The sequence below is a fragment of the Amia ocellicauda genome, chromosome 8 (genome assembly GCF_036373705.1).
Source record: "Amia ocellicauda isolate fAmiCal2 chromosome 8, fAmiCal2.hap1, whole genome shotgun sequence".
In the NCBI taxonomy this organism is placed as follows: domain Eukaryota; kingdom Metazoa; phylum Chordata; class Actinopteri; order Amiiformes; family Amiidae; genus Amia; species Amia ocellicauda.
This window is the reverse complement of record NC_089857.1, coordinates 38366626-38380878: the sequence shown is the minus strand read 5'-3', so window position 1 is coordinate 38380878 and position 14253 is coordinate 38366626. Positions and strand designations below refer to the sequence as shown.

The 14253-nt window shown below is 36.7% G+C and overlaps 1 protein-coding gene across 1 annotated transcript in view; it reads right to left on the bottom strand.

Moving 5' to 3' along the window:
• Positions 1 to 42: 42 nt before the first annotated feature.
• Positions 43 to 14253, bottom strand: part of LOC136755286 (cingulin-like) — a 33197-nt gene continuing 18986 nt past the window's right edge. Inside the window, exons 11-18 of the mRNA XM_066711755.1 lie at positions 8125 to 8238; positions 7263 to 7374; positions 5975 to 6147; positions 5306 to 5422; positions 3351 to 3437; positions 2674 to 2751; positions 327 to 441; positions 43 to 59 (exon numbers count right to left, since the gene is read on the bottom strand). Coding sequence (XP_066567852.1) covers positions 43 to 59; positions 327 to 441; positions 2674 to 2751; positions 3351 to 3437; positions 5306 to 5422; positions 5975 to 6147; positions 7263 to 7374; positions 8125 to 8238 — 813 coding nt within the window. The remainder of the gene's footprint in view (positions 60 to 326; positions 442 to 2673; positions 2752 to 3350; positions 3438 to 5305; positions 5423 to 5974; positions 6148 to 7262; positions 7375 to 8124; positions 8239 to 14253) is intronic.

The window sequence follows — 14253 nt, the reverse complement described above, 5'->3', positions numbered from 1 at the left end:
CAGATTTTAAACTGGGTAATACACATTAATTAATCTGCATTCCTATTGGGTATCTCTGTCTGCACATAAAGAAGAAATACACATACCCACATTTTGTGTCAATATAATTATATGTTTATATATTTTATGTTTTATTTTATTTTATGAAGTAGCAGACTCATGCATGTTTAAACCTTAATGCCACAAAAGTGTTCAAATGCTTTGTTTCATGTTATCAGACTGTACATTTTTCCTAAGCCGTGCATAAGAGTAAGATGCCTAGCATGAGATAGTGTCTTGCCTTTTATTTCAGTTTATGTCTCCTACTGTTGATGTGAGTACAATACCTTGGGAATGCAAAGACACGTGTTCCGTTTTTGGATTTTCTGATGGATCGTCACGTGATCCTTTAGGCACCAGAAAATCCTGGTTTGGCTGTTCACTGAGGTTGCCTGCGTCAGACTGAAGTTTAAACAGAGTGAGAAAAAATAAAATACAGTAGCTTAATTTTGATTTTGCTAGGCCAAAATTACTTGTTCTCCTGTACTGTAAGGTACACAATTAGGAAGCATTTCCATACTGCATGATTGAACCAGATGTACAGAAAAAAACATCCAATCACACCCTAACAAGGAAAGTCCGCATTAACCAGATCACAATCTAGGGAAAATCGACTATCCCATTTGTCAAGACAAACAGTTGTTTATTAATAAAATCACAAACAGATTGAAAAGAAGGCATTTTATTGTATGTTGTTAATACCTCTATAAAAACGGTAAAGTACAAATAAACAAGCAGATCAATCTTTATTTGTATAGCAGTCAAATTCCTGTACACTGATAACGTATCCTGGAGAATAAATATATAACATTTATTCAACCTACAATCCCTCCCCTCAGTCAATCAGTTCTACACAGTTCTATTCAGTTTGGAGAACCTGGTACAAATCATGCTTCTGCTTCTCACTTCCTTGTAGGTATAGTTATTTGCAAACGTTCAGGAAATAAATGCACAAAAGTTCATGTTTCTTCTGTAAAGGACCTTTGACATCCAGCTTTTCAATGGCATGCAACATTAGCTTGACGCTGTACTGAACTGTAATGGCTGTATTATAGTCTTCTTTTATATTGGTTACATTTTCCATTTAACTATTTTGAAATATTGCCATAGCACATATTAAACATTTTACTTTGAAATCTGCAGATTTTGCTTAATGTCATCTTGATTTGATATATGTAGGGCTTCCTTCATGTAACTTTCTGTGTGAGCCTAAATACACACTCTTTTTAGCTACTGGAATGTTCTTACCAGACATTAGGCACACTAGAGTTGTGTTGGCTCACTCTCAAGCCTCAACCAGTGTAACATTAAGTTTCACAACTGTACATTTCACATAAAGTCCTCTGCGATACCCTAAGATGTAAGATACCATAGTTGTTGTTTTAACATGATGATAAATCAAATTTAAAAAATGAAATCAAATTATTATAGCTTAGCAATCACATTTTTAATGATACAAAAGCTTATTGCTTGCTGATTGCTTATTTCCCAAATTCTATATCATATTGTATGCTCATGTATAAGGTCTCTTAAAAAGAGTTCATACCCCTTGAGTGAGTGAGTAATAGTTAAACTGCAAAGATCCAGACATTAGGGAACCAGCGATGATAATACAAATATATGAGAGAAACCTGAATTACAGACTATGAAATACTCCTCTGCCCCAAGGTGCGTGGTCATTTATCTTAAGAGTAATATGGATTCTTTGTAGCAAATCCTTAGATAACAGAGCCCTTACTGGTTATAGTTATAGGAGGATTTAATAGGCCTCAAGGCGTCTCCTTGTGCCCCTATGCAGCACAGAGAAAGTCCAGGCAGTTCCCTGCCATTTTTTATACAAATGAAACAAATGCTTTTACTAAATCAGGTTACACTTAAATCTTCGTTTTATTATTAATATAAAGACCTTTGTTTTTCTATAGATAAGAAATAAGCAATTGGATATTCGTGCCTATGCTTTTTTAACAGATAGGCACTGAAAAACGCTCTGACACTTACACTGACCCTCCTAAGGTTGTGCACAGAAGGTACATGTAACTCGGTCTCACTGTTTCACCCCAGAGGAATACATGTCAGTTAGACATTTTGCACCCAGACTCCTCTGGTAACCTGGGCTGTTATTTGGATGCAGACATATCTTCTTAACACCTCTGTGAAATTATTCCAGGCCTACTAGGGTAAATGTATACATATAGGGAGATTTATATAGTCTTTATCACGCCTGTGATTTTCTTTTAGTTAAGCAAGATATATGACAGGGAAGTTGAATCCAATATAACCCCCTAAACCTAAATAAGAATTGACAACCATGTCTTGGAAGATGTAGAACCTAAAATAATAGCACTTTCCTCCAAATATATGTATTATTATTCATGTTAGAATCCTGATTTTGCTTTTACATAAGCTGCAGATAGATGTGGGATACAAATTAGATTATTGGATGCTATGTATGTTACTACATCTGAACATGGTATTAACGAATGCTGGCAATATCGGTCTCGTACTTCAGGAAAAAAATAAATGTGTAAAAACATGCACTTTTTCAGCTGTGGTCTAGAGCGGCAATTACTGATGTTTGCTTTCCCCTTGTTTTTGGAGTAGAAGAGAAATGATGATTTAAAGGGTGTTCATTACTTTGACAGCATGTGTTGATTGTGCGGATTCATCATCTGCCAACGGGTGGACACTGGGCTCCGTCTTATCCTGGGACCTCTGCAACAAAGTCATTGATCATGCTAGTTGTGATATCAGACTCACACAATTCACTTAGTGGCTTCAGCTTATTAGAGTTAAACAAGGCTAGGAAAAAAAATAGTTGTTTCTGAAGCTTGCGACATATTAATTATCCCAAAACTTTCTAATGTCAGAGAGATTGGCTGCACGTGTTAAGTATTGCATTGGGAAACACACAAAGGGGAATTATTTTGATTTTCTATTAAATACATATATACACCATACGTCTGCTTTTCTCCCTGAGAACAAAATCCAATACACTGACAATAAGAATAAAAAATACGGTTTTGTTCCTGTTGTAAATGATCTGCGTGTTTGCAGCAGACACACACGTTAATACTCAGACTGTAGATTTTTTGCTTTTCTTATGGGAGGGCTGTATAACAACATGTATTTTCTGTTAAATCCATTAGGTCTTTATTCTGAAGTCTTATTACATCTGGGGAAACTGCAAGCAACAAGGATTCTTATTTTTTACTGAAATAGGTGGAATAAAAATGAAATGTAACTGAAGAACACTTTAATTTTGTCTGAAGCCAAACAGGACTTTAAATCGGTTGTCTTTAAAGGACTCTTACCGGAAGATGACGGCAGTCTGAAGATGGCCTTTGAAAGCTGTTCTGAGCCTGAGCCTCTTTTATCTGTAGCAGAAGAAGTTTTCTCTCCTGTTTATAGAAAATAAATTACAGTCCAACTAACTGAAATATGCTGAAAGGATGCACAAAACAATTGTCTTATTTTTAAAAAGAAACAACATGAAAAAGGTCCATGTAAAAGAGAGTTATTGAACACCTGCCTTACTTAAATTCACTTTTCATGTCATACGTATCGGCTGTTTAAAGTGAAGTCCAGGGGAGTACATTCACAGGATATATTAGCTAGCAACCTTCCACTGGCATTAGCTCAGTATTTTAACTTGGCTAAGCAAACTTCTATTTGCACACAAAGCAGTGTTTAAACGAACTCATTTCCAGGTCGTATTGTTTAAGCCAATTCACTGAGACCCTTCTAGAGATGATGAAAGCTTGATGAAACTCAGGAATCATTTACCCTTTGTCAATCTACTTAACCTGCCTGACACACGTTTGCAATAGTGGGGTATTTTTAAGAAAGGTAAATTATGACTGTTATAATCATGGCTTTTTCTAATTGACATGTTGGCATTTCTATGCCTCTGGTGTCTACTTCCACTAGTGACAGCTAATGGATTCAACTTGTGGCAAACAATGACCAAGAGAGGCTTTTCATTTTTATTTTTTCTTGTCGTAATAATTGCAAGACTGACCCTTATTAACTGTGGTGTGGCGGGAAATTAATAAGTAAATAACGGGCATGCTATGTAGGAAAAAACATAAGCCAAAGCTGAGGATGACAAGGATTGCACCTTTTGTCCTATTTGTCCTACGATTGCTCAGTACTTTCGCAAGACATCACATTTATAAATGTATATGCATTTAAAAAGTATATTGAATAAGTAAATATTACTTGTGTGTTGATAACCTGGTCACATTTTACATGTACTTAGATTTAATTGTCAAACATTTTAACATACAAAATGTTAGAAAAGATGCTTTCTAGGTTGTATTTTGAGAAACGACAAATGCTCTTCTTGTACAGATGAGCACGGCACACCTCACTTCCATTTTAGTTTTATCAAGCAAGTTCAAGACCACCACACCCATGATCAATTTAGCACCTGCTTTATTCTTTCCTACAGATAATAACTTAAACTAGGTATTACATCTGTCACATTCCTTTTACTTTAGTAATGTTTCAAATAATTTATAACCAGTGACCCAGTGTTGACCTGACAATTTAGAAAAAATAACACAGATATAGAGCCAATTATTCTCAGTTCAGATTTGAACACATTTATCAATGTATCGCACCTCAGCTTGGTTACTAAATCTCCAAATCGCCGAAATGATTAGAGACAGTGATGGAAAAACAATGTAAATATGTAAACTTTCGGCATGATTCTGCGTTTGAGTCGGGACCTTTTATTCATTTAGATTTCATTTTATATACTGAACAATAAATGTGACTTTCACAAGTTTCGATTTGCATACATTACTTTAATGATTAACACACATACGTGCCAACACATATACCGATTTATTTAAACTGCATCCAGCTGGAATGTCTCTTTTCATAATTAGATAACTGACATCAGTCTATGATGATCTAGAAAGTGTACAAACACGGACAACTAAGATGATCCAGAGACAAATTAATTCACTTAAGTTATGAGCCCTTTGAGTCTCATTTGCACTACAAGCCAAGAGAAACCTCAGTATAAATAAGAATAATCTTTTAGCATTTCTAATGTGTCTGTCATCACTAAAAACATTTTTGAAATATAATCATTAGTATTGACAGTTTAAAGGGCATTTTAATTTTACATGAAAGCAGCTGTACATACTTAACTAGCTGGTTGCCAATTATAAGGTGCCACTATCTATTTGCAAATGGCAAAAGCAATAATAATCATCAGAGTGATTTACAATGTAATCCAATGAAAAAATGAACCCACCTGATCCCACCGTAATGTCTTTGTTTTCAATTCATCTTGAAGGCAACTCACAGTCTGGTGAGAACTTTCCATTAGCGTAGAAATCTCTTTCTCCAACTCCTTTATCTTAAGTGAAGCCTAGAAGAACAAAAGACACACTTTAGAAAGAAAGCATAAGTACAGCCAACAATGCCAATTAAATATTTGCCAAAGACAAATTACAATTCACAACGAACAGGTGTGTGGCTTGAATGTGAAGTGTAAGAGGTTTTCATTGCGTTTTTTTTTTAATTCACTTCATGGATATGTATGTAGTCTCAGTTAACTGTAAAATATTTTACTTAGTGGAATGTGAAACATTTTAGCCATTGGAACAATAAGTTGAGAACTTAAGGTAAATGACCAGATGGAAAAGTATTTATGCACACTTAAACAACAACAAATTTCTTCAAAAAGGCATTTTCCTGTAGAAGCAACACAACATATGTCCCGTTTGCGTAAATAAATACAATTTGAAATTGGCCCTCTGTTGCTTTAAGAAGGGTAGTTAAAAAGTTTCAGGTCTCTTATATATGTATTCTCAGAAGAGCACCATTCAGAACTGTAAACCACCTAATTTACCGCTTCCTTGCCAGAGATTATAGAGGGATTTGAAAAGCTCTTTGGGAGAAAGTGGTTGGGATTTGTTACCAGGGCTTGTTCTTCTCCAAGATCAATACTGCGCTCCAGGAACGATTCCTGCACGGTCTCTCGAGTGCTAATTCTGCTGCAGTGGACCTTCTCTCCACCACCCTGGGGCAGCGGCTCTTGTAAAGCACTTTGTTCAGAACTCACTCGAGGAACCAGCGTAGCCTTTTCTGCGTCTGGGCAAAAGAAGTGTTTGTTAAGGAATGTGTACAATTGTTCCTTTTATTCTTTTCCTATGTACGGTGCTATTAGAATATGTTCTATCACTTCTCTCTAGTTTTATTCCAACATAACTTTTTTTAAATCAGACATAGAGCAGTTTATTTGTATTTTGCTGGGGAGAGAAAAAAAAAAAAAAGTGTTCATGTGAGAAACTGTCCTGGTTTCTAAATAAAGTGTTGTGAAGATTTTCCTAAACAACTGCTATTCGGTTAACTGTGGTAATAGAATTTTCACGACGAGTGGGGCCACATTAGCTTGCTCATCCTCATTAAGGAGAGACAGTCACATTTGTCAAGGACTACACTGAGCCTTCAGACACAGCAAATGTTGAAAGAAGGACAAAACACGGCACACAGACACTGTGCACCCAGGGTGCAAGATAACTTCAGTGAGAAATAGAACCTGCTAGCAAAGAGTAGTAAGTGAATGTGAAAGCCAAGCGTGTCAGCACAGACTGGTGCCAGAAAAAGGTTAGAATGAAACACACTTAACCATTACGACTTTGCTGCACAATAGGGAACAGCAGGGGAACTACTGTATTCTCAGATGTTTTAAAAAGGCATTCAAGGAGAGCTGCTGTGATTTTCTAAAGTATAGTCCTACTTCTCAATAATCCCAATTAGGGACTTCAAGGTTATTATGTTTTCCTCCTTATGTTCTTCTAGGAGAAAAGTTCATGCATATCTTGAATGCATACTTTAAGCATTTACCAAATAATATATTCCAACAACACCTAGTTATTACCATTTTAAACATTAAACATTATTTAATGTACAAAGCATTGGACTAAGAACAGATTCAAATTATTCATTTAAGTAGCTTTATTAAGGTTTATTAAACATTACAAACTAATTCTAGGTTAAATCTTAGGCAATTAAATCATTTTAAAATTTTGTTTTCACTAAAATTGCAAATGTTGTTACAATAATACTTTAGTATTTAGTATGTGGTATGCTTAAATGTAACAGTACCTGTGCTCCATCACCCAAAATAACCTGTGAAAAACACCTGCATCTACAAGATCAGCAATTTATTAATTGCAACCATTAATCATGTTTATTTACACAACCTGGGAGCGATGTAGCACTGGATCTCATAAAGACTACAGTTTCCTTGTTAACAAAATGTTTTATTTCCTGACTTCTGTTTCCTGGGACATCTTTTGGCAGGAGGTGTTCAGTCTGTACAGAGAAAGGAGACATTGCTGTTGTACACAAGTACTTTGTTTGACTCAATTCCAGCCAAGTGGAAATCATCATTAGTGTAAAGAACATAAAACATTGTTCCTGTTGTTGGTTCAGACCAGTTTTCCTAATTCCAAAGCCACCAGTACAAATGACACCCATATTAATCACAATGACAACAAAAACATATGGAAAACATATTTTGACAAATCTAATTTTCAAATGATACTTTTAAACAATGGGAGACACCAGTTGGCTTTCCATGGTGACTCTTATTATACTTTAACCCTTTAGTCTCTGTTCAGAGCAGGTTGGGCCCTATAGCACTGATCTTCAGATCTGACTATGTCACTAGGACTGGGGTTTCCTGGGTATCCTAGAGGATGGCCCACATTTGCCTAGGGACTTCTGGGGTTCAGCTGGTTCCCAGGTAAAGCAACCCCTCTAGCTGGTCTATGGGCACAAAGTGTGCCAGACACTTTCAATGGTGTTATGACAACCATCTCAAAACAGAAAGAGCCAACCAAGGGCCACCATGGAGTGAAAAGTCAAGCTACTCTTCAGCCACAGATTTTGTATTAAAAGATTAAATCAACAATAGAGAAACAGATCTTGTTTTTATATATATTGTAAAGATGTTATTAATTATATAAATATATGATATGTCAGTGTGTGGGTGTGTCTTATGTATTTATGTAAATATACATACACTTGGTAAATATGTTTAATTCAATAAACTGAGAATACCTTGTTCTGTACAATACAAGCCAGCTTCATGGTATTAGCATGACTTCCTTCTAAGTTACAGCTCATGGTCTCCTGAAGTTTCTCATCTTTATCTTTTGTATCATGGCAGCCATTCTGATAACAAAAAGATTGATTTTAACTGTTGCCAAAATTATAACGTGACACATAACAACAGTGTCAATTAATGCAGAAGCTGTTTGTTGTGAATATAAGTGGAAAAAAATACAAATCAATTTACAATGCCATTTCTTTTACAGCAAAGTATTGCAGGTTAGGTCTTCCTTCAATCATTGATTTTGCTCAGCACAAGAAACATTTTTTAAATGTATTTTGACCGTTATTCTTAAGGTTACATTGGATAAACCAGCCTATGTGCAGCATCAAAGTTAATTGAAAATGGCTTTGTAAGAAAGGTCATTGTACTGTCCATCATAACTGATTCTTCAGTGTTGTTATACCCAAGGGCAAGAAGAATCAGAGATCAATAGAAGAACATCACAGTACTGCTTGACTTACCTCCAGAGGAATATCCTGTAAGTCAATGCTCTCAGCAAGTGCCAGGCATTTGTAAAAACATACCCCCTTCCCTCTACCCTTCATTGAGACTTTTTAAAGAATTCTCTGGAATCTCACAGAGCGATCGCTGTGCATACAAAACTGAGGTTTCACAAAACCTAAACGGCAATCTAACTCTGGGAACATTAAGAAATCTGCTTAGCATCACGTGGGAAAAAATAATGAGACACGCAGAGATTTAATCCTTGAAAACACTAACCTTGTATTGAATACCAAACCAGTTTTGTGAAACAGAGCCGTTTCCTTGGCAGCAAGTGACAACCATGAGGAAAGCAGTGGATAAAATTGTGATGGTTGTGTGGTATAGATTTCTGTTGTTCAATTTTCATTAATTGACTTGGATACTTAACTAACCTGTTAGTTGGCTACTTTACCTGTATATCCAAGCTTACATGTTAAATAACTTCCACTAACAATCATTAAAAGTAAAATTAAATAATTAAAATCAGTTTATAAGTTACAGTAACATTACATTAGAATTGGAACGATTAATACTACAGTAATTAGTAAAGCTGTATAATATATAAATATCTAAGTTTATCCTTTTTGTATCACTGTCCTTCTTTAAACTCCCATAACATGTTTCTTTGGAGTTTATATTCACAACACTTACCATCATATTAAAATCAACTTGCTTTAAAATTTGTACTTACTTTAAAATTTGCTTTGCTCGCAAATGCATGTAAAAGATAAAAAAGACATTAAATACTATAGTAAAATAGCTCCACCAGACAGGAGGACCACACACAGCTAGGTTTACATTCAGGCCGGGTCCTGTTGAAATTCACAAAATAGTTTGCAGGATTCAAATTCATTAATTGTGTATCACTTTCTTTGGTTTGTTTTGAATACAGTGTTTTGGGTCATAAAAAGGACTTGTCAAGTCATAACATAAAAGTTTAGCGCATGTAGGTCATTTTTGGATTCAAGAATTATTCTGAATTTCACTCAGAATTGTATATATTGGTAAAAATAGTTATTGAGTTCAAACAAGCATCAACAAATATGTGCATCTAGACAGAGATACACTGGACTGTCAACAAATTGCATAATATGTTACTGAGAAGAATATTACGTATTAAAGCACACACAATTTTCAAGATTGACATTTCCAGTGTATTTAATCACCCTTGCCCAAAATGCAAAGTTTTCAGAAAGCTCAGACAATAAAGAACAGAGTTGTCTATGACGAGTTTGAAACTTTTACAAATCCGTCTGCTTATTTTCACTTTCCTAATTAGGCACATTAAAAACACGCTACACACTGTGATGAAAATAAACACTTAAAAGAAGGTCAACTGGGTACTATCAAAAAGCTCCAGAGAAAGGAAAATATTTCTGTAGGTGTCAAACAAAATAAATGGGTCTGCCTCACACTATCAGTCTTCTGAAGATGGATAAAATTGAGTTTGGTGTGTTGCACCTTACAGGACTGTGGGTAACTTGAAGAAAACTGCACCCACATCTGTCTTGTTTCAAACTGAATGTCAACTGTAAAAGTCATTTGCCAGGGATGTAACGGGGTCTTGCCAGAATGTTTTAAACCCTCAAGCTAAACTGTCGCTTAGAACCTTGACAGCTTGAGAACCTGAGACAGGCTCTTCCCCTCCGGAGGCCTCCCCCCCCGCGCTCGGCAGGCTGTTCACGGCCGCTGAGCCATGACGACACAGCGCTTGTCTGACCCGACATAATGAGCAGCTATTTACAGCAAACAAGGTAGATGGAAGAACATAGACTTAAATGATGCTCTGGTGTAAGGAGGATTCCACTGGGGTTCGAACGATCCAGTCAATCTTCGAGGCTTTCTGGGACTGGTTATTTCTCTCCCTTAGGACGAGTAGCTGATGCTTGGCCAGGAGCCACCCACAGATCAATAGAATAGGTTAAAGGAGCAATCGCGTGACAATAAATAAAAACTAAATCCAGATAACAACATAAAACCCACAGCTCCGTGGAAATAAATTGCAGCCCTAACGTTAAGCCATGTGACTGTGCCAGTTGAGGCACTGTGGATTCGCTAAGCCCACGTCTAGATGGCATACCTGCCAATCCAAGAGCAAATATAGCAGGGAGATGATGGTACAAGTAATCATCATTCCAAGATAACGTTTTTGTCTTCTATTTCTGCTAAATCTATATTTCACCTTTATTGCTGCTAGATCATTAGCAGGCTGCTCTACTGACTATAGCGCATTAGAGCTCTAGAGAATTGGCCATGAGCCAAGCCTACAGGCCAAACCACTGTACTATAAGGTTTCCTATTCATATCCCTACAAAGGATCTGAACTATTAAATGTAACTCAATAATAGTTCCCTTTTCAAAAAACATTCCTGAAGAGCTTCTTCAGATTACATTCATATGGAATCTCATGGGGAGCTGATTTATGTAACTCCAGTGCTACATTGACTAGGTAAATAAAACACTCTTATTGAAGTTAATCAGACAGTGTGTAAGGTGAGTTGGGTGGATTCGAGATCACCAGTTGAAATTGCTAGCTATGCTTTGTGGATTACTTGGAGTCCCAAAGAAAGCTTTGTCCGTGGAGAAGGAAATGTGGGCGAATGCTATATTATGTTATATTAAACCTCAGTGACCCAACCTAAAATGTAGTTTTATATATCTTTGCATTTAAGTGCTAAACTTGCTGGGAAAGGTAAGGGCGTGTTCAGGAGGCACCCTGTAATCAGCAGTCTGGCTGAATCAAGTACAGTGTTCAAGGGACAGAGCAACTGTAAAATTACTGTTTAGCACACAATCAGAATTAATGAAAACAGTGAGCTCAAGTCTTCAGGTCTAACAAGACAAGCACACACATGACAAGCTGCTTCACTTGTTTGTTTCTACGAAAAGTAAGACAAAGACACAAAGTTAGAAAGATTAAAACATTAGGAAGGTCATTCATCCCAATAACCAAAGACGCTTCTATGTAGATCGTCCTATAACATTTCAATGAGGTCAAGGTTGTTGGACTGCAATAACCAGTTATTCAGCTTTAAAATGTGTTGTTTTCTTTAGTGATTAGATCATTTTATATATAGTCAATATTATGAAAAATAAATCTCTTTCATCCATAAGGTTCTTTCCAATTTTATTGAAGAATGCATCAATGCTAAACGTTTATGATATAATCATATATAATCTCACGATATAATATAAATCTTGACATTGTACTGTCCAGGAGTGAAAGGTACCATGGTTACATGGAAATAGCCACAATATTATGATCATTGTCTTTCATAAATATCCAGGATCCAGGAAGAGAAATTTCAAATATAATCTATAATCAAAAGGTACTTTGTATTTTCCAATGTAAACATTCAAGAATACATTTTGATAAAGACCCTAAACACACAGCCAGAATAAATCTGAATCCTGAGAAAGAAATAATTACATTGAAAGTGAACACTAGACTACCCAGTGGCCTGAAATATTATGCTAGGTAAATGCTATAAAATGCTCTAAAAATATTTCTTAGTTGTATTTCAACAACATTTGCAGGTGACCCCATTATGAAGCTAATGTATGTATAGTATACATATATGCATGTCTGCATGTAGTATTAATACAACTGATAAATACATGTATCATGTTCAATATAGTAATTATATGTATTGTTGTAATGCCATTACTTTGCTGTATTATTTGCTTAATTACTTATTATACAATTTAATAATTTTGAAAATTGACACATAGTAAACTAATGTGTAGTGTTTTTACAGTATCCCTGTACACTTTCCAAACAGGTTAAGTTTCTGCTCCTTTTTGTATCACTCTCTTGACACACCATAAAATGTTCTCCTCTTAAAATGCTGCTTTAAAAAATGTCACAGTGAAGGCTTTCACTCAACCATCTAGAAAAACACAAACTGAGTTATAAAAACTGAGTATTCACACTGCCTGAAAGTTATACCTGAGTTTGTTAAATTATCTATAGCAATTCACTGAATAGACAAAGTTATTCCAAGAGCAATATACAGTGAGGGAAAAAGGTATTTGATCCCCTGCTGATTTTGTACGTTTGCCCACTGACAAAGAAATGATCAGTCTATAATTTTAATGGTAGGTGTATTTTAACAGTGAGAGACAGAATAACAACAAAAACATCCAGAAAAACACATTTCAAAAAAGTTATACATTGATTTGCATGTTAATGAGGGAAATAAGTATTTGATCCCCTATCAATCAGCAAGATTTCTGGCTCCCAGGTGTCTCTTATACAGGTAACGAGCCGAGATTAGGAGCACTCTCTTAAAGGGAGTGCTCCTAATCTCAGCTCGTTACCTGTATAAAAGACACCTGTCCACAGAAGCAATCAATCAATCAGATTCCAAACTCTCCACCATGGCCAAGACCAAAGAGCTGTCCAAGGATGTCAGGGACAAGATTGTAGACCTACACAAGGCTGGAATGGGCTACAAGACCATCGCCAAGCAGCTTGGTGAGAAGGTGACAACAGTTGGTGCGATTATTCGCAAATGGAAGAAACACAAAATAACTGTCAGTCTCCCTCGGTCTGGGGCTCCATGCAAGATCTCACCTCATGGAGTTTCAATGATCATGAGAACGGTGAGGAATCAGCCCAGAACTACACGGGAGGAGCTTGTTAATGATCTCAAGGCAGCTGGGACCATAGTCACCAAGAAAACAATTGGTAACACACTATGCCGTAAAGGACTGAAATCCTGCAGAGCCCGCAAGGTCCCCCTGCTCAAGAAAGCACATGTACAGGCCCGTCTAAAGTTTGCCAATGAACATCTGAATGATTCAGAGGAGAACTGGGTGAAAGTGTTGTGGTCAGATGAGACCAAAATCAAGCTCTTTGGCATCATCTCAACTCGCTGTGTTTGGAGGAGGAGGAGGAATGACCCCAAGAACACCATCCCCACCGTCAAACATGGAGGTGGAAACATTATGCTTTGGGGGTGTTTTTCTGCTAAGGGGACAGGACAACTGCACCGCATCAAAGGGATGATGGACGGGGCCATGTACCGTCAAATCTTGGGTGAGAACCTCCTTCCCTCAGCCAGGACATTGAAAATGGGTCGTGGATGGGTATTCCAGCATGACAATGACCCAAAACACACAGCCAAGGCAACAAAGGAGTGGCTCAAGAAGAAGCACATTAAGGTCCTGGAGTGGCCTAGCCAGTCTCCAGACCTTAATCCCATAGAAAATCTGTGGAGGGAGCTGAAGGTTCGAGTTGCCAAACGTCAGCCTCGAAACCTTAATGACTTGGAGAGGATCTGCAAAGAGGAGTGGGACAAAATCCCTCCTGAGATGTGTGCAAACCTGGTGGCCAACTACAAGAAACGTCTGACCTCTGTGATTGCCAACAAGGGTTTTGCCACCAAGTACTAAGTCGAAGAGGCCAAATACTTATTTCCCTCATTAACATGCAAATCAATTTATAACTTTTTTGAAATGCGTTTTTCTGGATTTTTTTGTTGTTATTCTGTCTCTCACTGTTAAAATACACCTACCATTAAAATTATAGACTGATCATTTCTTTGTCTGTGGGCAAACATACAAAATCAGCAGAGGATCAAATACTT